Source organism: Anarhichas minor, unplaced genomic scaffold (genome assembly GCF_050575085.1).
Source record: "Anarhichas minor isolate MPS153535 unplaced genomic scaffold, ASM5057508v1 ptg000136l, whole genome shotgun sequence".
Taxonomy (NCBI): domain Eukaryota; kingdom Metazoa; phylum Chordata; class Actinopteri; order Perciformes; family Anarhichadidae; genus Anarhichas; species Anarhichas minor.
In genome coordinates, this window is record NW_027466582.1 from 10,283,862 (window position 1) to 10,307,734 (window position 23,873).

Genomic DNA, 23,873 nt, shown 5'->3' on the forward strand with positions numbered 1-23,873 from the left:
TTTGAACAGACATGGATGTAAACTGCAACCTGACTGCTCGGCGGTGATTCTAGTTGTTTTTGTCTTCCAGCTGGTCTATGAGTTTCTGCTGCGCTTTCTAGAGAATCCAGACTTCCAGCCCAGCATTGCAAAGCGACACATCGATCAGAAATTTGTTCTGCAGGTAGGAGTCTTTTTTTTACAACATTTCTAAAAGACATTTAGCACGACTTATGACAATGCTTGTGTGAATGTATCAGAATGTTTTCAGTTACAGACATTAATCTACATTTCTTAATAGAAGAAGCAGTAGCATTACAATATTACAAATAGTTTGTGTACTTGAAAAATCATCAGGGCGGTTAGGTTTGTTAGTAGTCAGAGACACCTCAGGTCACATTTTAAGAAAACCTTATTTCTCATGTGGCGAACAGCTGTCATTAGCAGCACAATGTGATGCGTTTTGGGACGGTGCAGTTTTATCAGTCGGATGAGTGAAACCATGAATGAGCTGCAGCTCGGCTCCCTCTGCCCTCGCTCAGTACCCGCCTTCTGCAGGAATGCCTCACTTGTTATGTGAAGCAGCAGCTAACGGGGGACCACGGGGCCAGGAATGCTAGCCGGGCCACATCCAAGGTGCCTGGACAGACTTTCCATGATGCGACTGTGTCGCGGGGCGGCTTTAAATAGCTGCCGGTTGTTTACTCTTCAGGTTGAGAAAGGGGGGACTGTGGTGGGAGCGAGGAGGTATAGATTTGGGTGGAGAGACGGCCCGTGGTTCGGTTAACTTAAGTTATCATAATACACACAGCACAGGAAGATGTTCACAAACATATTCACCAAAGATATCAAAGCACAAGAGCAGCCCGGACATCCAGTCAAGAACAAATGGAAGAAACCTCAGGAAGAGCAACTGAGGAGGGATCCCTCTTCCAGGACGCACTGATAGATTTTTGTGTGTACAGAATAAGTAACACAATTAAATTACAACAGACGGTCCATATGACAGAAATGATACTTATAATGTGACCTTATATTAAAAAGCAGCATCCAAGACGATGTCAAGCAGCTTCTAGGTGTCGTCAAACAGATGCAGCCTGAACCAGGCGACCTCCTCTTGGTAACCTAGAAAGAGAACAGGCGACAAAGACACACATGAAGCAGAGACATTTAATCACAAAACAAAGTAAAATCGTATTAAGCTCAATTTCTCACTCATTTCTTTTTGATTTTATTCTGCTATTATTAGTTGCAGATTGAAGTTAATTCAGAAACGAGCTTCATGCAGTACAGACGAACCTTAGGCCGAAACATGTGACATCGTCCAGCAAGTGGAGCCTGAGGTTTTTTACGGAAATAAACAAACGTCGGTTGGTTTGCTAATCTGGATGTTATTATTATTTGTATTACTTATACGTATCCCTTTTTTGTTGCTCTGGTCCGTTTGTGAAGTCTTAATCTCGATCATATTTGGTGGACAGACGGGCGTTTAGTCTGGGAATGTCTCATTTAATTCCAGTAATGACCTGCTTATCTCACAGAGGATGATCTTCCTCTCATAACTTCATAACGATGAAATGAACAGAGACGTGCTGTTTGTATTTGATTACCAAGAGTTCCGTTTTGACCATGAAGGAGAATTGTGCTCTTCTTGAGATCTGAATTTGTTTCCCTGAATACTGATGGGAAATTGCCTCTATGATTGTGTGCAACTGCAGATGGACACAACATGTCGCAGAGTAATGATTTGTTTACTCTGGGACATGTACTGCTCAGAAGACTCTGATAGGAGTTTGACCTTTAGTGATTATTGAACTTACCTCAGGAACATCATTTCTTATTCTTCTCTGCAGTATTTTCACAGTCTTCCTCCTCTGCGTACACGTTCTGTGCATGAGGCAGTAGGTGTCGTGCTTTTTAGGGCTAGACTATAAGATTCAAAAAATGTATCCATCACAAGTTCCCAGAGTCCATTGCAACGTGTCTTCACAGATATTTAATTTACAGTGATGTAGAACAGACAGCTGGTCCTCACATTTGAGAGGCTGTAGCCAGAACATGTTTTGTACTTAAAGAGAAATGGTTTTGGTCGGGGATAAAAATCTTGTATCACTGTTACATACATTTTCATCGTATTAATATACATATATCTGATGATATAGTACGCTTGATAAAAGTGTCGATGGATACAATACCAGATGGAAACGTCTGTGTTGGGCAGAATCAAATAATAAATACAAATGAAGGTACTTCATCTCGCATTGGTGAAAGTACTGTAAACCAAATACTTGCCACAAAGCATCGCTGCACATTAGGTTACAGCATCGCAAGCAGTGGCCACATTCCTCCAGAGAGATTAGGAACAGCTACCTCTGTGTGTCAGCGTGTGGATGGAGGGAACTGTGTGCCCATGTAAATGACTCTGACGTAACGTGACTTGACTAGTACTGCCATTGTGATGGCAGGTAAAATAAAGGGGAAGGGACAAAGATACAACAATAGCCCGACCTTTACACAACCCATAACATAAACAAACCGTTTGAATCGGTCGATAAAGTTCCCTTGAAGCTGGAAAAATAAACACCACTGCTGTCGGTGATGGTGGCATAGCTGTACTTTAATTTCTTCAGCGAGCGAGCGGTTGGGCTCTCATGGAGTGAGCTGCCCGGGGCTGGAAGCTGATGGTTAGGAGCAGGCTCACCACTTGAGGTTCAGCGCAGTATTTCTGTGTTGCACCATTTAATTGAGCGCGATGATGAAAACCTTCCCTGGATTTACGCAGAAGTAAAAATAGACGGTCAGGTCCGTCACCGAGGTGCTGATGGCACGCAGGCTGACGATAAGTACCTCGCTCTGGAGCTGATGTGAGCCTCTAAACATTCCTTTTGAACCCCACAGTACTGTAATAATGACTCATCACATGTTGCTGTAAATAGCTGTTAAACACCAGCTGTTTCGCATTTAATTACTATGCCGAGCATTCGGACACGCATACCGTATATTTGTCTCATAAGCTGCTGGTGTGATATGACTTATTTATTTACACTTATTTGCGATTTATAGTGGAGGCGTATCATGCTTCAGGGGAGATGGTCACATGGCAAAACCAACATTACATTCACTTAACACTAATTAATCAGAAGCACAACAGAAAAAGAAAACAAAACGACGTATTTTCAACCACCATTTACCACCAAAACCCTGCATTTGTATTGAAAGTGTTACGAATGTATTCATGTTCATCCTATTCAGTCAAACGCTTCAGTGGTAACAAATGAATCACAGTGCGAGTGCATCATGACAACACAGCAGTGAGACGACACGATACGAGATGAAATAAAAGCTTTGGCATGAATCCGGACTGAAGACTGAGGTGCTGTGTTTGTCCTCTCAGCTCCTGGAGCTGTTCGACAGCGAGGACCCGAGGGAGAGGGACTTCCTGAAGACCATCCTGCATCGGATCTATGGAAAGTTCCTGGGGTTGCGTGCCTTCATCAGGAAGCAGATCAACAACATTTTCTTGCGGTGAGTGAAATGTTAAAAAGTCTTCCTTTTTTATTTAATTTGCCTCTTATTGGCCGTACAATACAAACGGATTAACCTCAGAGAAGGAAGACAAATGTTCAGGTGGGCGGCATCGTGTATTCCCAACAGCAGTGTGTTGATTCTTTACGGCTCCTGTTGCTGCGTGACAATAAGCTGTAGATGATTGAAACAGCGGCACTTGATGTCGTCTCCAACAGGCGAGGTGGCAGAACGCGTGCACCCACTTTGACCATCTGCCACTGAGAATAAAAATAGTGCCCCAGTTGTCGGGGCCTGTCTGTACATACCGCGGCTGCACCGCGAGACGACGATGGGTTACCAAGCAATGATGTTTGGATCATTGCGTTGCATAAGAGCAGCTCAATATGCTGGTTTCTTTTCCAAGTCGTTCTTTGCTGGATGTTTACATAAGACAACAGAGAGACAATATCTGAAAGGAACACGGTATTGGGAGCAGTCTGACTCAATTGTTCTGATCCCTGTGCTCTGTTGGGTCCGTGTGTGTGTGTGTGTGTGTGTGTGTGTGTGTGATTGTTTTTGTTATAGGTTCATCTATGAAACTGAGCACTTCAACGGTGTTGCTGAGCTTTTAGAAATCCTGGGAAGGTGAGTAATAATGTTCATATCCTCTAATACCGAGGTTCATTTATTGTCATTCTACGAGACAGAGTTGCACAATGAAAATTAAGTTATAGTCCATTTATGCTGCACAAGAATGAAAAAAGTAATCTGTAACTATTAATATCCTTCAGCTTTGACTGTTGAGTGTGTAAACAAAACGTCAAGGTTATATTGTTACGGTTGTAAAATGCTGGATGCATTTAAGACAAGTAGAACTTTCAGCCTCTGGCTTTGGGTACTTTACGTCCTCTCTGAATCAGTATCAAAGAAACGTTGGTCTTTATTGTGTCACAGCTTTACTGCAAACAGTCCGTGTTGTGTGTGTGTGTCTTTCTGCGCCGTTATCCGTCTAACACCGTTTCTCTGTTTGTAGTATCATCAATGGGTTTGCGTTGCCTCTGAAGGCCGAGCACAAGCAGTTCCTGATGAAGGTGCTCATCCCGTTGCACACAGCTAAAGGACTGGCCCTTTTCCATGCACAGGTAGGAGAATCTGTCTTTAATATTTAATCATGTTTGTTGTTTTTATAAATCACATTCATTTTGGCTGCATACCCTGTAGGTTGTTGGTGTATAACTAAAATGTGCGGTTTGTTAAGGATTGTTTCTGCAGGATTAAGCACCGTCATGATGCCATTTCTGTTGCGCAGCACCTCCTGGTGGCTCGGCAGTGAAACTGCACTGTTTCACTGACTATTACTGCGTTTCAGTGCATCTTAAATTCATCAACACGACCATAGTGGGAGTTTATAAGAATAATAACATTTGTCAGAGGTTTTCATTCTAAATACATATTTAAAAAGAGAGATAATCGTTTCAGATGATGTTGGTATTCGTCTGATGCTGTTTTTGGGAACAGTGTGTACTTTTACTTCTTTCTTTTGTGTCTCTCAGCTGGCCTACTGTGTGGTCCAGTTCCTGGAGAAAGATCCTACACTTACTGAACCGGTACTTATTTTTATCAATCCTCCCACTCAAAGCACAACGCCTGGAGCACTAAATGAGTCTACACTGCAGAGAAATGGGCCAGCAGCCACCCACTCGAGCAGACTGGGGTTGTTGTTTTCTCAGCAATTTTTCACACAATTCTCTGCTATCTTTCCTGTGCAGGTGATCCGCGGGCTGCTGAAGTTTTGGCCAAAAACCTGCAGCCAGAAAGAGGTAACGAGCACGTCTAGAAATACACTTCAAACATACGTCAACCAGATCTTCGTGTTGCTTGACGGTCTGCACCTTGTGTCCGATTTAGGTGATGTTTCTGGGTGAAATCGAGGAGATTCTGGACGTCATTGAGCCGACACAATTCAAGAAGATCCAGGAGCCGCTGTTCAAACAGATCTCTAAATGCGTGGCCAATCCACACTTCCAGGTACGCTCATGACACAAACATACAGAAGCACACAGACACGTTCAATCAATCTACCACCTTTGTCTTAGATGCTGACAGGTGTTTCTGTTATTTAGTCCACTCCATTTATAACAATGAGGAATAAGGAAATGCAGTTCAACAGCAGCACAAACTGCGTCCTGCAGTGAGGAAGTTAAAGATGGCTGCTGTGACTTTAAAGAGACTCGGGCACTTCTTCAGACCCGACATGCGAAGTTGCCGTCATGTTTATGTCTGACGGGCGTTTGTTTGCTCCTTCATCTGAACTTTCGTTTTCTACTGAGTTAACTTCAATGATTGAAAAGAAAAGGGGTCATCAAGCGGCACAAACACAATCCGACCGAAGCCTTTCTTCAATTTGTGTTTCCTGTCTCGGCAGGTCGCGGAGCGGGCGCTGTACTTCTGGAATAACGAGTACATTCTGAGCCTCATCGAGGAAAACATCGACAAGGTCCTCCCCATCATGTTCGGTAGCCTCTACAGAATCTCCAAGGAGCACTGGAACCCGTAAGTGCTGCAGTCTGACTAACGGATCATTAACACATCGTAACACTGAATCAAGAAGGAACATCGATGCTCACAAACCTGCCGTGATGTTGCCGTCATGTGCTGCTCTTCAGATTATGTTCACACTTTACAGACAGACATGTAGACGCACGCCACCATGATGACGCGTGTCATTTCCTAAAAGCACTAAAACCTCTGCACACATTTTCTGTATTACTCACGAATAACTTTCTTTGAACCAGTATGTTAATCATTGTATATGTAGAGTTCATATCAATGAAAGATATGTGCTGCTTATTGACATAAAGACGCAGCAATAACAGATATAAAGTTACAGTTACTCCATGAGATGAACAAAGAGTTAAAACCTTAATACAAACAATAATAACTCCAAATAAGTTCATCCAATTCCCAAATTGTTGATGTGTGTGTGTGTGTGTGTGTGTGTGTCTGTGCGGTGTTGCAGGACAATCGTAGCTCTGGTCTACAACGTGCTCAAGACGCTGATGGAGATGAACTGCACGCTGTTTGACGAGTTGACTTCCTCCTACAAAGCAGAGCGGCAACGGTGAGTCACAGATTTACATGAACATTGTTTGACAACTACTGGGCCACTCTCAGTAAACTGTCCCCGGCGCCACACGTGCACATCAGAAAATATGAACTTCCCTCTGAGAGAATGAATGAGTGCGGCGTCTCTGTCAGCTAAAAACCAGATGTTGGCTTAATCTGACGAGCACTGTGACTGGAGGGACCTTTCTAAATCATGTCCAATAGATTGAATTCGCCACAAGTGGACTCTAGATGTGTCTCAAGGATAATCGGCAAACAGGATGCACCTGAGCTCATGTTTGAGCACCAGATCAAAGTCTCTGGATAGCAGGGCTGTATGAAATTCAAAGCTTCTATTGAGGTTTTTGGATGCATGCCGTCGTATTTTACAACGAATGAAGTGATTCGTCGAGTTAGTATTTTATTAAATCAACTGTCTCATGAATATAAGTCGTCGGTGTTTTATTTTTTCCTTTTCTGTCTTTGTGTTTTTGTTGCATGTTGTCGTCTCAGGGAGAAGAAGAAAGAGCAGGAGAGGGACGAGCTGTGGAAGAAGCTGGATGAGTTGAGGCTCAGAAGCGGCGCTCTGGTCCAGAACAACAGCCACGGGCTCCCGAGTGTCCAGAACAACAACAACAACAACAACAACAACAGTGATAGTAGTAATAATGACAACCAGGACAAGAGCGCCGAGGCTGCAGCCGTCACCACAGACGACAAAGATCCCGACGTCAGTGTGGCGGCCAGCGAGAGCGCCCCATGTGCCAAATGACACCGGACGTCCGTTTTTTATTCCGTAACGGTTTGACCATCGTGTTCAGGACTGTCAGAGGATTGACGTAGACAGAAAGAACACAAATTACACCTCAACAGTATATTAAATCTACTAGAGTGACTTAGGACGCCAGCATTTCTTTGGCAGAAAATATATATATTTCAACTTAAGACTATTTTTGGATGTTACAGTGTGGCTGCAGTATATTGTTTATCTGTCTGATCAAAGATTTATCCATTCACATTTAGTTTCTTAACTGAAAATGATTATTTCTGTTTGTTTATATTCGTTGTATGATACATGGGAGGGGAGAAAATAATGATGACTTGAATTTAATGTTTCCGATTGTGCTGCGCTTAGACAAGCTGAATAGCTATTTAAAGATGTCTATTTTTTAATGTGCTTTTCCTTGTTGCTGCCAACACTTGGGTGCAAACCTCAAGGACGAAGGGAACTGCGGTGTTTGGGAGTATTTGGGGGGGGGGGGGGGGGGCAGATGGGACCAGATCCATCTTTAAACATTGATCTGTTGATGTACAGAAAAGGACCGTTATCAGGAGCAGAAGACGCTACAGCACGGTCGTCTCACGTCAGAGATAGAGAATGGGAGGTTCATGGCCAAAAAAAAGATATATCCTCAAGAGTAATAGTCCCAGATATGGATTGATATCTCCGAGAGTGACTCTCGTTGGGACTATGAAGTTAAGACTTGTTCACAGTTTGGTAAGATGGAACATTTGTGAGATTGTTTTTGTGTTTCAGGTGTTGGTAACTATTTCTTTTTTTATCTGGGTAAAAAAACGTGAAAACACACCTGCATTTATAGGATTACACTAAAGTATGTCGTTCAAGCCTGACTCGAATTGAAGGAAAGCTTCAATGGGGTTTAGATGAGAGCATCCGTACCACAGTTTAGATGTTCTCCTCTAACTCTCAGCAAGAAAGAGAATAAAAGTATTCCCCTAAAAGTAGTAGATTAAGACATACAAACATGACACCTACAGTACTATACTTTTTTCCTGAGTGTTGACGAGGCAAATATTTTTCAATGTTTCCTTTTTGCAGATGGATTATGACGGGATGCAGGAGTGCGTACATGTTAGTTTGTGAGGCTACTTAAAGGGACATGCCACTCAGTTTAAGGTTTTCTGTACAGTGTATCGTTTCCTCGGTCTGAGGAAGTGCTTAGGAACATAAATGGTTCACTGTCGAATAGCAAAGACTTACACTCGTCTCACCACTTATTTGGCGTTTTACAATTCACAAGCTGATGTTGTGTATTGTAAGTTTTTATATCCGAACAAAGGCTCGTCATGAACTAGTGATATCAAGAAAATGAATGCTTAGCACAGGAAAATCCAAGTAATCTTTAGCATCGATGCCTGTTCACTCCCTGCATCTCCCGACTGTAACCTCACGTTTGCTTTTTAGTTTCTGCCGTTGGGAGTTGATAAATCTGTTCATGAACTTTAATCAGACTGCCGTAGATCATAGGAACAACTTGTGACTTATTTTTTAAATTGAACGGTGTTCCCTCTGAACTCAGTGTCTGCTCTCTTACTACTTCTAAGTCCATGTTTTTAGGTCCAGTCTTCTCTGATGCCTTTCTGTCAGTACAGCATTCCAACCTCTGTGACGTTTAAGAAAAAAAACAAAAAAAAAAACTGTGTGGGGAACCTGTTTTGTAATCGCAGATCTTATTTAGGTTTCACCATAAAATAAAGTCTACTTTATCTTTCTACTCAAAGCGTTACTACCTCTGTCTTTTTTCCCTTTTCTCTCTCACTGGTGTGTTGAATTGTAGTTCTGCGTGGAGGTCAACAGATGGCGCCAGTTTTGTCATCAGCTTTGAGCTCCGGGGCCCCACAGTCAAGAATATTATTGTTTCATATGACAAATGCATTTCTTTGACTAGTTATAATTTGTATATAACCTTTGTTTAATCAAGTTTTCCCATTGAGCACGAGATCAATAAAAAAAAAACAGCCAGTCACAGGAGCGAACGATCACAACCTTTTCTAAAAACATTCCAAAATATAACGTTTAAAATCATCCAATGGGATGAGACTTTCACGTTTTAATGTCTTTTGAAATTCTTTCTATTTATGATGTGGCAGTGATGGTAATCGGTGCTCTTTAGACGCGTCAGTCAAAGTCTTAATGGAAAGATAAATTCTACTGTAGCAATCATCACATCTCATTTAATCACAAACCGTCACCACAGCTCATTCTGCAGTCCGTTACACTTACAGCTGGACGTGAGCAATCGTTAATGCTACTCGTTCCACCTGCTTTTCATCCGTGACGAGTCTATATGTTTGATTCATGGTACATTGTCCGTGCCGGGGCTCATTCAAGGGCTATCAAAGTAAGTGATTTTCCATTAAAATGATCAATATGAGGTTGCAGCTTACATATACATGTATGTGTATATATGTGTGGAGAGAGAGATTAAATATTGAAAATAAAAAGCTAGAAGCTAAATGAAAAAAAACAATTGACTAATTGGAGGTTAAAGATTCAACATTAATGAACTAGTTTAATCTGAAGATTTAAACTTGTTATATTTGTCATCATTTTTGTTATTACTATTATCTCCGCTAGGAGGATCATGCCATTGGTCACGTGTGTGCTACAGTGAGTGAGTGTGTACCTATGTGTCTGTCAAAAGTTTTCCATCATGAAAATGAAATGTTTTTCTTTTGTGAGAGACTTTTTAAAAATTATTATTAAAATGTATAGCTTTGTGAATATCTTCATGCAGGTGTTTGTAAATGTAGGGAATGTTTTGCTGTTCTGAAAGAGCAATGCGCGCGGGGTTTGAGGCTCACACACTTACAGCCCATTAGTGCAGGGGGAGAGCTAATGGTGCGTTCAGTGAACCACACACCTGGCGGAGATCTGCACCCTTTTGAGTGCACCTTTTCTACTTCATCAGTGATGCGTCCTCCATCATCAGATATCCTGTCACTTACTTGTGTGAGTTCCTGTAAGAGCTGTAATTTCCCCACGACAGTCGAGTTATTCTGGATCAGATCACACGCGCTAGGAGGACCCCATGCTTTTCACGGAGCAGGTCATTTAGCATGGTGATGGTGACACATCCACCTGCGTAAAAGCCAGTCCTCCGTGCACTCTTCTCGCTTTATATGTCCGGATTTCACCCGCAAACAGCGACATAGCGAGCTGCTTCATCCAATGACTCTGAACTCCTTTGACAACCGGACCATCTCTGCCTTCACCTCCAAACTGAGCCCTGCTGCTGACATATGTGTGGGGCTGACCATCTTCTCCGTCGGTACGTGCATTCATTTGCTCTCATTTATGTCTCACTTGAAAGCAGATTAAATGGTGTCCTTATTGAGCTCGTGGACGAATAAAGCCTTACAGAAAGATATGTTGGTTATCAAAATGTGTTATTTTTCCTGCTATAACTATAATAATAATAATATGTACTTTTAAAGCGAAAGAATCCCAATTACTCTTTTAATAAACAATATAGAAGTTATACTATAGTTTACTGAAATGCAGGAAGAACACGGATTTTATTTGGAATTGATGGGAAAGAGCACTTATTTTTAGAAAAGCGTGTATTCATTTATTTTATTAATATTTTATTTTATTATAGGCTAGGTTTATCATAGTAATCTGTTATGTATCACTATTTATATTAAAGTGGCTGTATCAGCATTATGTTTATAAGCTTTTTTTCTAATCTCTACACTCTTGGTGCAATTAATGCACATAACATATATTTGTATTTTTTCCTTTTCATTTCTTTGAAATCTTTTTTCTCCTCCACAAATTGAAATATTTATGTATCTTAGATATTGTTCTTGAGCTGTACATTGAGCATCTTTCATTAGAATAAATATTTACACAAAAATAAAGAAAGACACTTTCAACTATGAGCACATCCCTCCAATTGAGGCTGCTTATTCTAATACAGAACATGTCACATTGGCGTTTTGTCAGACCCCTGGCAGCACTTCCTAAGGCGTGCATGTTGCAGTAAACGTGTGGTTAACGTGAATTCAAGCAAAAACATTCACCAACATTATAGTTGAGCTTAGAATAAGTAAACTAAGAAAACAACATAATGAAAACATGCCACAACATCACTTGTTTGTTTTGGACGTTATTGTCATTTCTTAGTCGTTATATCAATGATTAGCAACGACATCTACATTTGTCAGATGAAAAAAATAAACTTTTGTTACCTTAGAGGACCAACATGTCTCCTTCCTAAAACTACAGTAAAAAATAGTATATTTTCACACATAGTATGTTTTCCACTTTCACTGAGTTAGAATTTTAACCACATTCAGTCCTGATCATAACTAACAAATATTCATACATTTTCTGAATTTTAAGTCTGTCAAAATGTTTGTTTACATAACACCACTGTTAATTTGATTTTTATTGGACTTTTTTCTTTTCTTTTTCCATAGTCTGTGATACGTTAATGATTAGCAACAACATTCATTTCGCGTTATACGCTGGGGTCAAGAATTGTGGGGTAATTAAAATCAGTTGGTTTGTAAGACATCTGGCTCAGTATAGCAACCAAACTCCTTGATAACGGTTACCAAACTCCTTGATAACGGTTGCCAGTCACTGAGGTTGTTATTCACTAAACTAATTACACTTGTGATTAATTCTAAGGCATGTGTGTTTGTGTGTTCTGTAGTTATGATATTTACATCACTGTACCTGTGATACACCTGATAACATGCTTATTTTCCAGTGTTGCAGTAATTCTGCTTGTTGTCCAAAAAAGTCCATTATTGCAGCTTTTATTTTGATTATTTAGACTTTTTTCTCGGTCTTCTGTCTAGTTGTGCTCTCTGTTCTGGGCAATGGGCTGGTTCTGGTGATTTGTTACCGCAGGAGGAGGAAGATGGTGGGCTCGGAGCTGCTGTGCGTCAACCTGGCCGTGGTCGACTTCCTCTCCTGCATCTGCTTCTACCCGCTCTCCATCATGTCCTCCTTCCACCACATGTGGCTGGGAGAAAACATCACATGTGTTTACTACGGCCTCGGTTGCTACACCTTTGGCCTGTGCGCCATGTTCACCATCGCCGCCATCAGCATCATCCGCTACCTGAAGACCTGCTACAGCCTGGTTTATGGTGAGGGCAGTTGTTGTTGATTGGTTCGGGGACAAGAAAGCCCATCATGCTCAATATACTGTAAGATCTTTTATGTGTAGAAGAAGCAAAGTAAGGCAGAGAGCGTCGCATAGCCTTTTTACTTTCACTTACTTTAGTCACAAAGGAGAGACAAAGTTGACAGCAGAGAGAGGTCAAAGAAAGCTTTTTTTTAAAGACATAGTTTGACATTTGACATTAGTTTGACAAATAAACAAGCATATTCTCTATTTTACTGAGAATTAGATGTGAAGTTTGACACCACTCTCGTGTCTGTACAGTAAATATGAAGCTACAGGCAGCTTAGCTTAGTTTAGCACAAAGACTGGAAACTGGAGGGGGAACCGCTATTTTGGCTTTGCCTACCATATTAATTAGTGAGCTTTAGAATTGCTGGTAGTGTAGCGTCGCTTTTCCCGTGCAGACATGAAAGTCAATCTTTTAATCTCACTCAGGGCAAGAAATTGATGACGCAAACTTGCCAAAAATGTTGAACCGTTTTCTACTTTCAGCACTAACGCATTTGAGACATGGACTGTATACGATATGTAACTTCCTGATAGGTTACTAAACAGTTTTTCTTCACAGCTGTGTGGCTGGAAGGAGCTAACATCCAACTCGTGTGCTGTGTCATCTGGCTCGTGGCTACTGTGTGGTCCAGCTTCCCTCTGTTTGGCTGGGGCGAGTACGTCCCTGAGCCTTACGGACTGTCGTGCACCATCGCCTGGAGGGGTTATCACACCTCAGCCAAGGACGCCTTCTACGTCATCTGCTCCTTCGCCTGCTTCACGATGGTTCCTGTCCTCCTCATCGTGGTGTCCCAGTGTCGGATCCTCTACAAGCTGTCCCGCTTCTCCAAGTCGCTGTCTGCAAGAGGCATCCGCAACAACCTGAAACATACTGAAAGACGACTCTCTGTGGTGAGCGAACAAAGGTTTTTTTTTTTCTTCTTGAGGTTATGTGGACTACTTCTTGGTGGGCAGCAGCGACTTCCTGAAATTTTGAATATTTAGCTAACTTTCCTTACATTTAACTAGTTGTCCTCACACCTGAGACAGAAATTCATGTAAAACATGTTCTATGTAATTGCAAACAACATGTTTCTAAAAGAAAAATAACTGTTAAATCTAAATGTTGAATCAAGACGCGAGACTTGACTTGGACTACAACTTGAGGTACTTGAGATTTGACTCCTTAAAGACAAAGCAAAAACAAAATCTCAAGTGTTACTTGGTAGAAGAAAGACTTGTGAGTCGACGTGGTGTGAGACTTTCTCTTAACGACTTGAGACCTGGTTGGTGACTTACTTTGACAAGACTTGTGACTTCACCTGGACTTTCCCTAAAATACTTGAAATCCGCTCTGGTGTCAAAACCATCAAGTCACAAGTCAAGTCTTGATGAATAGAAGGCATTCTGGTCTCAGTGGTGGCTCACTTTCCTCTTGGGCTCATAGTTTGATGAAATCTGAACAAACAGACACCATACACACACACACACACACACACACACACACACACACACACACACACACACACACACACACACACACACACACACACACACACTCCTGTAATCAGTGCAACATACTATGTCCAATGGTAGTGATACCACTGATGTACATTAAACTAAGAATTCCTCAGGAAAAAAACACTTTTTATAACCTGAAATCTGGCCCCATACTCATCATATTCAGACATTTTCTTCAGCTATACAAGTAATCCGGACACTGACACTCACATGGATCACAAGTACTTTGGTTATCAGATATGTGGTGTCATTCTTTCAGCAGCACGATTTGAATATAGGATGATTCAAAACAAACGTTTTTAATCTTTGTGAGTTTACCGTTGAGGACTTGCCTGTGCTAACCAAACCAAAAGCTGTAGTTTATGAAGAAGAAACGAGGGACTTAAGGTCGGTTCTAAAACCAATATCGATATTTAAACGTTTAAAAGCGATCTATTGTCCGATATATATACTGTATATTAGTTAACATTATCTAGTACTCACTTAGAAGGAGCAAAGACAGTTTTCTATGCTAATCTTCTGCTTCAGATGTTATTTAGAGCTATGAAACAACACAACGTTTCCTCATTTGCTCTTGAAAAGAAAATAATTCATTACGTTTGAAGTATTTCCAGAGAAGTAATCCTCTGTAATGTGTTACTTCCTCTTCCAGATGTTTTCCTGTATCAGCCTGGGTTTTGTGATAGCCTGGGCACCGTACGCTGTAGTGTCCTTCCTCTTCATTTTCCACAAGGAGAACCAGTACATGGCTCCTGGGGGCTTTGTTTTCCCCGCCCTCTTTGCCAAAAGCTCCCACATCTACAACCCGTTCATCTACTTCTACTTCAACAAGACTTTCCGGCGGGAGCTTCGCTGCCTGCTCCTCCCTTTATGGCCCACGCTGGGAGGTAATCGAGTGAGCGTTCACACTGCCACGGGCCACCAACATCCCATCCACATTCAGCTCCAGGAAAGAGCCTGCGTCCAAAAGAGGCCCTTTGGTTTGTCTCGGGACCCAACGCTCAGCAAGAGCAAAGGCAAAGCAGTGCACAGCAGCGGCAACCCTGTCCCCGGCAGGCTGGTGTACACCTGCTGGGGGTCCCCGTCGAAAAAAAGCTCCCACCATCTTGGACAATAAAGTTGCCAGAGGCTCCCTGTCTGTCTCTATATGAACTCTGTTTCACTGTTTGAACGTTTATCCAGCCATCAACCAAACTGAACTACTGGTTTCAGTAATGAGTCTCAGATATTAATCAGGTCCCATGGTGCTGATTTTGTTAATTAAAGTGTATATAAAGTGTATATCTGCTAAGCAGCCTTCATCCTGTTAAATCCTAAAATCATATATTCTCAATGAGGCCAAGCTTGTCCTTTGTTGTCAAAAAAAAACCCTCACATTTAAATTGTCGTTTCAGTGTTTTATTCAATGTTATACTTTCATTTGGCACACTTCTTACATTAAAACTAACATAGAGCTGACTGTAATCCCTGGTTACATGCAAATATATTCTGTGCTAAATCATTTATTGTAATATGCAGACTTTGCATGCTGGTGTTCACTGAAAGTTGTACTTCTAAGTCAGAATAACGTCTGAGAGACCAAAATACGACCCCTCAGAGCTGCTAACGTGGCTCATTCCTTTAGCAGCTTCACACGTCACAATACATACACTCTTCTTATTTATGGATTTCTTTTTACTCACTATTTTTCAACTCTTTGTTATTATAATTTCAGCCTGCAGTGGCCTTTTTTTCAGAAAGTAGATTCACTTAGTGTTCGGACTCTCTTCTCACTCTGCCTCAACTACTGAACTGAAAGAAACAGGAGCTGTAATATGTAATGTTCCCTGTAAAAGGTTTTTGTTGTGTGTGTTTTTATGTGTGTGTGTGTGCGTGTGTGTTTTATCTGTAATATCTTGAATTAGCAAACATTTAATGTTCAGTCTGATGTTTTGAATATGAACCCTTTTACCCATTTTCCTTTTTCTTTGTACCTTTGATGTGTTTCTTTTCTACAAAATTGTACCCGCTAGGTGTCAAATGCAGCATTTAAATATTCATTTGACCACTAACTCTCTGGAAGCTTTTAGCGCTTTGATATTAACAGAAAGTTGGGCTGTGAATTTGTTCTTGTAATGTTTCTTCTCTCCGTAGCTCTAAATACTTTTTTTTACACGAACATGTCTCTTGTGATGTTAAAATCATATTAAAAATGTATTTCTATAATGTACGAAAATAGAAAATTGATAAAAACAACAATACTGCAGTATGATATCAAATCCATGATAACTGAGAATAATAAACTGTTAAAAACACATCTTATACACCACTCTTTTCTGAATGTATATATTTAATTGTTCAAAATGTTCAGATATCCTCACATTTTTATTCATTTCGTGGTCTCGTTCTGGGGAAAATCAATGGCTGCATAAATGGAGAGAAATTCAAACCTGGCACAGAGCATGAATCACCTTTATCTCTTTTCTTAATAATCAGCTGAGTAGTTGAACAGCTTCATGCGTCTTATGGAAGACAGATTCATTTGTCTGTCACTCTCACTTGTATAATAAGCTCCTTTTAGTCCGTTGTGGAGGCAATTAAGCATTTAAAGTGTGTTTAAGTGAGAGGAAGAATAAATCTGAATGGGGATAATTCAGATGAATTAGTTTATTTAAAGCTGCTATATTAACGTTTTTCTAACCACAGGAGATTGAAAGGACTACATCTTAGGTTCTCTATATGACATTCAGAGCATTATTATAGCAGCAAACAACTATTTGCTATGTAATGATATATTGGATTAATGTATAAGCAGAGAAGAAAGTCGCTCTCCTTCTGCGTGTGTCTAAATCTGAGCTTCTCTGTGCTTTGTTTGAATAGCCAGCCGGCCACACTAACGGGCCCACCCTCTGCTCCCCCCCAGGTAAACACTGTTAGCTCTATTTGATGTTATTTGCAGCTGTTAGCACCGCTAGCTACAAGCCGCCGGCTCAGCTGTTACCATGTTGAGAGCCCGTGTGGAGGCAATGCCTCTGCTCTGAATAAGTAATTTAGGACCTCTAAGAGCTCATTGCCCTCAACTTTACTGTTATTATTAAAAACCAACAGCATTTAGCAGCTAAAAAGGGGCGGATATTTTCCTCAGGTGTTGGTGGAGACCATAAACAGAGCTACAAGAGGGTGAATATTGGTCTTACACTTTGTCTACACAGGAGAGAGTGACCAGCATGTTGGCAGAGCAGCAGCCTCAGTGCTCCATCTGTGTTTAATCAGGATGCATTCAGGCACAGTATTGAGCATAGGTCACTCATGTTTTGGCAGTGTTCAGAACCCAATACACACAAAACAGAAGAAAATTCTGAAGACACGCTTTTATGCCCTTTTAAAGGGCAGACGGACAAAGTTAGTGACTAACTTAAATATAGAGCCAGATATTTCCCTCAGGAATTGGTGGACACCAAAAACAGAGCTGAAAGAATGCGTTCACCCATAGCAATTTTATTAGGCGATAATATGTCAATGTTATGTTTATAGCTTGCCGGCGAATCAAACATCAAACATTAAAGTCGTGTTATAGATAATGTGTCAGACTGTACCTGTGAAAGGTCTTTAAAAATCAGCAGTGAGATGTTGGGTGTATGCACTTCAGATTATGAAACATCTTGACAATAGTTGACAATGTTTTCTCTATGGTCCAAATCATCAACAAGATTTAGCTGCATTTATCGGTAAGAACTCGTCATCAGGAATTTTACTGTGGTGCCGCACACAAAGTTTAAAATACTGTAAAAAGCAAGGAAAGAACAAAGCGTAATCGGCAGTGCTGTGCTTTGGTAAGTGTGTTCAAACAATCAACTTTGAAAGGAGAAAGCTGCACGTGGGCATGAAAAAGTTTTCCAAAGTAGCATATCAGGGGGTGGCCCCTTAATTACTTTCCCCATCCAATCAAAACACACACACACACACACCTCTACAAAATGGGAAACTCTTTCAAAAGAGAAAAAAGGAAATAAATAAACTGACAATGATTGAAAAAAAGACCACCAGCGACGTACTCAGTGGCTCCATGCTGAGCTTTTGACAACTGGATGGAAACCATTAACTTCTGGTCCTCCAGGGCCAGGGCCAACTCAAAACACTATTAACAAAAGGGCAAAAGTGCTGTTTTGTTCGTCTTAATGTCCCCCTGCTAACAAGCCGTCTCTGGAGGTTGCATGTTTGGTCCAAATAATTGCAGGTTGGTTGGATTCGGTTGGAGTCCCTGAATTTCCCACAATCTCAGAATTACGACTTTGCTCTTAGAAGACAATGTGGTTCTGTTGGCTTCATCAGACTGTGACATTCAACACACACTGGGGCGATTTACAGCAGAGTACCCCCCAAGTCTGAGGCCATGTTTCTCTGCCGGAAAACGATAGCCAGAGTACTCTATTCATGCCACTAGAGCACTGCGAATGCAGGGTTACTTGAGTCTCTGAAAAAAATGAATGGCAGCCAAAGCCTTCAGCTATCAAGCTCCTCTCCTGTGGAACCAGCTTCTTGTTTCAGATCGGGGGGCAGACGTCCTCACCACAGTAGGCCTAAGACTTTCCTCTTTGATTACACTTATAGTTAGAACTTGCTCAGGCTTGCCTTGGACAAGCCTCTGGTTATGTTGCAATAGGCCTAGACTGCCGGGGTAAACCGAGTTCCTCCATGTAATACCTTTAAATAATATATCACTGCATCTGTAGGGTTAGGGTATTAATTCGTGTAAAATTAATCTCCAGGAAATAAATGTACAGTTGGTCAATCCTCCTGAGTCTGTGTCTAATATGTGTGGACCACAGCTGGAAGCAGCCCTCCCTCTGTGTGGTATAAGGTGGGAATTGGACAGGGAACAACTCAGCAGGCCATTCATGATTGGAAAGAAAACTGCAGGTTACCTTTGTATTACCTTGGGTTTTATAGGGATTCACTTTGTGCAGGGCAAAATCTCTTGTTATCTATATGTATGTGGATGTTTAGTTGTAAATTTAAATGCATTGTATTGGAAAGCTCTCATGTAATGTAGATAGGACCTCACCTTTTATTCAAAGTGAACAGAACAGATTCATTTTTCAGAATTCATGCAGTGTATTCTACAATTAAAGCCCCCGAATGGCAACTGGATTATGAATGAATCTCACCTGAGTGACACTTTTCCTGGTGGAGTGTACAACCCAACCCAACAGGGCTTCTTCTTGTGGAGTATTTGTACATTGTTGTATTGGTACTTTTACCTGGATGTGAATAGTTCCTCCGCCACTGTGTATGATGTATGTACAGCATCACCGTAAACATAAAATCCCAACATATTTTAAAGTATCCTATATGCTAATTTTACTGTTGAACTTTCTCCTGCTTGTTGCTGTCTGTCATGCCCTTGAATTGTATGTGCGGGTAACACTATGTTTGGCCTTGGTGTAACATGAAAGTAGCCTTAAAAACTGAACTCTAAAGGTATACATCTGCGCGCGTGCAGCTATTCATGTATGTACAGGGGGGATGGGACCCGGTTTTTCGGAGGCACTGGCAGTCACGGCATCTCACCCTCGTTAGCCTTGAAATGGGGACGAGGTGGCAGGCCCTGATGGGAGGCACGGCGATCTCATTATTGGAGGAAACTGCCTCACTGGAGCGGAACAGGACAGGCTGCGATGGAGAGATGAAGGGAGAGATGGGGCTGGCTTAGATCAGAGTGGCACTGTGGGTCCAAGTCAGGCACAACAACCCCCTCTGCTGTTTTGTGTGCCAGCCAAGCCTCCTTTGTTTAAAACCCTCATTAGCACCAGTTAGAAGAAGCTGTTCGGCAGCACAACAGGCGTCACTCTGCAGCCGCTCCCTGTTTCGTTCACAGCAGAGCCCTCAAACTGCTTCTCCTCTACTTGCAGACACACAAACTAACAGTACAGGACAAGCAGGCGGTTGAGGACTTGCTCGGAGACACCAGAATGGACTCTCCAGATTATGGAGTTGCAGCGATGAGGAGAGGAAGCTGTGATGATGCTGCGGCGTCTCTACGTCCTGTGAGTATTGATCTGCCCATCCAAAGGCAAAGGCGAAAAAGATCCTGTTGGTGATGAACACTGCGTGTGATTCAGTGCGAAACACTGCTTATTTAAGTTTTCCAGACTCATTAATCTGACAATTACATCAACATGTTGTTCACCAGCTTCTGTGTGTATGAGAGAGAGGTTTTGAAGGCTGTAACCTGAGGTGGAGATGGTAGTCTTGCGAGGGTTATTGGTGGGTCCAAACCTAAAAAAATCTTGTTTTAATCTTGTTTTAATATGAAGAAAATGCTTGTTGCTAGCTAAACACATAAGATTTCCGCATGTCAAAGGATTATTTTAGCACCTTATGTCCAGGATAATTAAAATGATGATGGGATGGGAAAAGTTAGCTGTTGGGGAGCAAATGTTAGCTTTGTTAGCAAGTGACTGTAGTTATCTAAGGCACTTGCAAACAAAATACTGCATAGCTCTGTGATGTGTCCACATTCCACTATTCCACTATAAGTTGCACACTGTCAAAGTGCGCATAACTTAGTGAAATATAGTTATGTAAGTATGTTGAATGTCACCCTGGTCGTTTGTGTTCTGGTCACGGTCCATCATGAGTCAGTCTTTGTGTGCCAACATGGAACGGGCTGCAGAGAGAGAGAGAGGCCAGAAAGAGATGCTTTGTCAAGTCCTCCTGCTTTTGTTTGTTTTGTTTTTCTCTTTTTCTCTTTGTCTTCAGTTCTGATTAATCCAATTTCTCAGTTTGTCCAGTAATTAGAGCACAAGAGCAGCCTCAAAAAGATGGAAAATCTGCTTGTGTTCTTTCACCCAAATGAACCAAACAGCATGTGATTTCTTCTTTGGACAAAATTACTGGATATTTGGATTCTGCTGGCAGTGCTGGTTTACTCAACCGACCACCAACTCTGAGGGTTTCATCATCCATTACTGGGTCAAGTTGGTACAGTCGACTTTCTTTAGGGAAGTTCTTAAAGTTACCCTTCAGTGAGGCAATTTCAGCTTTAAACATGTGTCTTTGTACGTATCGAATGATTGACTTTTTTTGCAGTATGAAAGCCTTGTTGTTGATGCAGACACACATTCAGGAAATCAAGATCACATGCTGTGATCTTGCTCCACATGTTATTGTCATGGGTGGGTGGCTTCAGCGAGATTCAAATATTTTCAGCGTGGTGGTGTTGTCTCGGTTTGTCGTCTCAACAGAGCGAACGGAAACAATTTCTGAAGCAATCTGTTTTGGTAAATGAAGTTTGCTGAAGCATGCATCTCTTCTTCTGTGCAGCTTTCTGACTTCTAAGAATTCATTATTTTTTTGTTATGTCTGTAATGCACATCCACCACTGACATGCGTGTTCAGTTTCCACCAGTGGGGTTTCTGCACTTTGGTCCCAGGGGGCAGTAATGAGCCCATCACTGCTGGATGCTCCACAATGAGACGGAAAAGACGACAAGAAAATGTAAACGGGAAAGCGACACGAAGGTCTGGCAAGGAGATTTAGGCTTTGTCATGTTGTCAAAACAGAATTTGTCAGTTTTACAAGAGAAAACACACCATGGATTAAGACTAACTGGTTGTTTTGGTAATTGTGTGTCTGGTTAAGTTTCCCATCTCTGTTTAAGAGCAGCTCTGAGCTTTTCCTTCCTGCACCTCAAACCATCCTATTTTTAAAATTAAAAAAATATATATATAAGAAAGGCCCTATTAATAGATAGATACATATAAATATTGTATCACTATTACAATTCCTCTGTTTTTTTTTACAGCACCTCAGACACTTGGCTCATAGACGACGCTCGGCCCCGTCACTGGTCTTTGGGAAGGCGTTAGGGATGCCATGGTCTCCTATCAGGTGTGTGCATCATTGTTTTTAACCTTTTTTTATCCATTGAACATTTTCTAAACATATATGATAGTTTTCTGTAATGCCCGCTGTCCTATTCATACACTCCTAACAAAGAGTAGCAAGCACAATCATAATCTTCAGTTCCAGCAGCTAAAAGAACAAAAAAACATGAGGGATGAAGAAAAGAAAGTAAGGTATCAAACAGATGAGAGATGGAGGAAAAACTGAGATTCTAACTAATGAATCCAAATTTTTGAGCTTTAAAAACATCCGAAAGTTAAAAGATGAAACCTGAACCATAAGGACATGAATAATGAAGATGTAATGTCAGTGATGTAGCAAAAACAACAATTGGTCTGCAGTTGTTTCCCCACTTGGAATGAATGTTTACTTCTAGCCTGCACAGCTTTAAAGCAGGTATTGATGCAGATAGTAAATGTGTCATCTGAAATTTAAAAAAGCAGCTGTTCACAGCAGGTGCTGTCTGTTATGACGTATTTCTGAGGAATTTTCTTCCTTAATATGTTAAAAATCACAGAATTTTCTGGTGTGTTAAGTGTTGAAATCTGCGTTGGATGCTTTTTTTATGTATTCTTTGATCCGATATGTCCGGATCTAAATTAAGAAAACCTTTTTTAACTTCAGACCAGTGGCTCCAAACCTTGATAGATGTGAGTGATCTCAACATGTTTACTTGTCTTTGCTATTAACTTGTGTAACACTGGGTAGTTTTATATCTACAGGCCTATTCAAAATATTAATCTAAGAAGGAAACATATCACGCTTTACCCCCAAGAGCTCATAAAGATATGTTCCCTTTGTAAGGGGGCGGTTCATTTGCTTTAAAGGTTCACAAACCTCCACCTTCAGAAATCACTGCTTTAGACTGTTTTATATTCAGGCAATGTCCTTTATTTAACACTGACAAATTGAGCATCTGGGAATATTTCATTAAATTATTTAAAATGAGTTTGCACACACAAATCAATTCAAATATCAGTTGCAAATTTTTATGTTTTTCCCTTTACATACCCTGATTTTCCGCTCGCAGACAATGTTTGGTAAAAAAAAGTTGTGCAGTGTGAACAGTACAGCAATGTTTCCTTCACTGCAGCCTCCGGCCTGCAGATGGCAGCGCATAGGAATACAATCTCAAATCACCTCGCGTCACAAAGGAGCACCTGACATACCATATAAAGAAACTTATTTTCCCCTCCCATTCATGTGCCCACCACGTGTGGAACAGAAACAATCATGACGTCCCCTTGATATCACCCTGCAGGCCACAGAGCCCACTCTGTTCAGGCCACAAGCACAGATGTCCCTCTGGGGGATTTACAGAGTGGGGTTTTGAGACAGCCTCCTGCACAAACTCCTTTAACAATCACTTTAACAACTCTGAGGACCAGACTGGCTGAAATAAATCTGCCTACTATTTCAAATCATTATCTCAAGAAAACCTAATCAAAAGGTTATCATGTTCAGTCCTCAGATGGGCTGCAGTTGGCTCTTATATTGCGTCATTTGTGATTTTTAGTAGCTTGAAGACATGAAGGTATTAGAATTAGATAAAAGAAAATAAAAGCTGTACAAATAGCAATAAGGTGAAACTGAAATATAGATATTTTTAAAGCATTTTATTTAATCATCTTGTGACCGTATGTGTTCAGTGTTGATATGTTTGGTACCTGATGGGAAGTCCCGACCTGTGCTGTAGTTCTGGTTGCATCATATTGTGAGGTTGCTACTGTGAGGTAGAAAGTGAAATACAAACTTCTGGGGAGTAAACAAGGATGGTGTTTTAGTTTTATCTGCACACATTTTTAGAACACAGAGTAACTGAGGGCAAAACTTATGTCAAATACTGTGATGTCCACTGAAACAACCAGTGGGTGCCGTGCCTTGTATTGTTTGTTTTGAATTTGCAGGGTCACCTGTCTTGTTGTTACAGAGAGAATGCT

At 41.2% G+C, this 23,873-nt stretch overlaps 2 protein-coding genes across 2 annotated transcripts in view; both read left to right on the plus strand.

Annotated features, from left to right (window-relative positions):
* ppp2r5a (protein phosphatase 2, regulatory subunit B', alpha isoform) overlaps positions 1-9,107 on the plus strand; it is a 28,071-nt gene extending 18,964 nt beyond the window's left edge. Inside the window, exons 4-13 of the mRNA XM_076083535.1 lie at positions 71-163; positions 3,374-3,504; positions 4,072-4,131; positions 4,520-4,628; positions 5,040-5,093; positions 5,256-5,306; positions 5,395-5,514; positions 5,912-6,039; positions 6,506-6,607; positions 7,105-9,107. Coding sequence (XP_075939650.1) covers positions 71-163; positions 3,374-3,504; positions 4,072-4,131; positions 4,520-4,628; positions 5,040-5,093; positions 5,256-5,306; positions 5,395-5,514; positions 5,912-6,039; positions 6,506-6,607; positions 7,105-7,363 — 1,107 coding nt within the window. The 3' untranslated portion in view covers positions 7,364-9,107. The remainder of the gene's footprint in view (positions 1-70; positions 164-3,373; positions 3,505-4,071; positions 4,132-4,519; positions 4,629-5,039; positions 5,094-5,255; positions 5,307-5,394; positions 5,515-5,911; positions 6,040-6,505; positions 6,608-7,104) is intronic.
* Positions 9,108-10,022: 915 nt separating this feature from the next.
* On the plus strand, positions 10,023-15,162 carry opn8c (opsin 8, group member c). Its single transcript, XM_076084692.1, has 4 exons — positions 10,023-10,664; positions 12,205-12,498; positions 13,105-13,436; positions 14,698-15,162. Exons 1-4 carry the CDS (start codon positions 10,565-10,567, stop codon positions 15,160-15,162), a joined length of 1,191 nt encoding a protein of 396 aa, XP_075940807.1. The 5' UTR covers positions 10,023-10,564.
* The last annotated feature ends 8,711 nt before the right edge of the window (positions 15,163-23,873 follow it).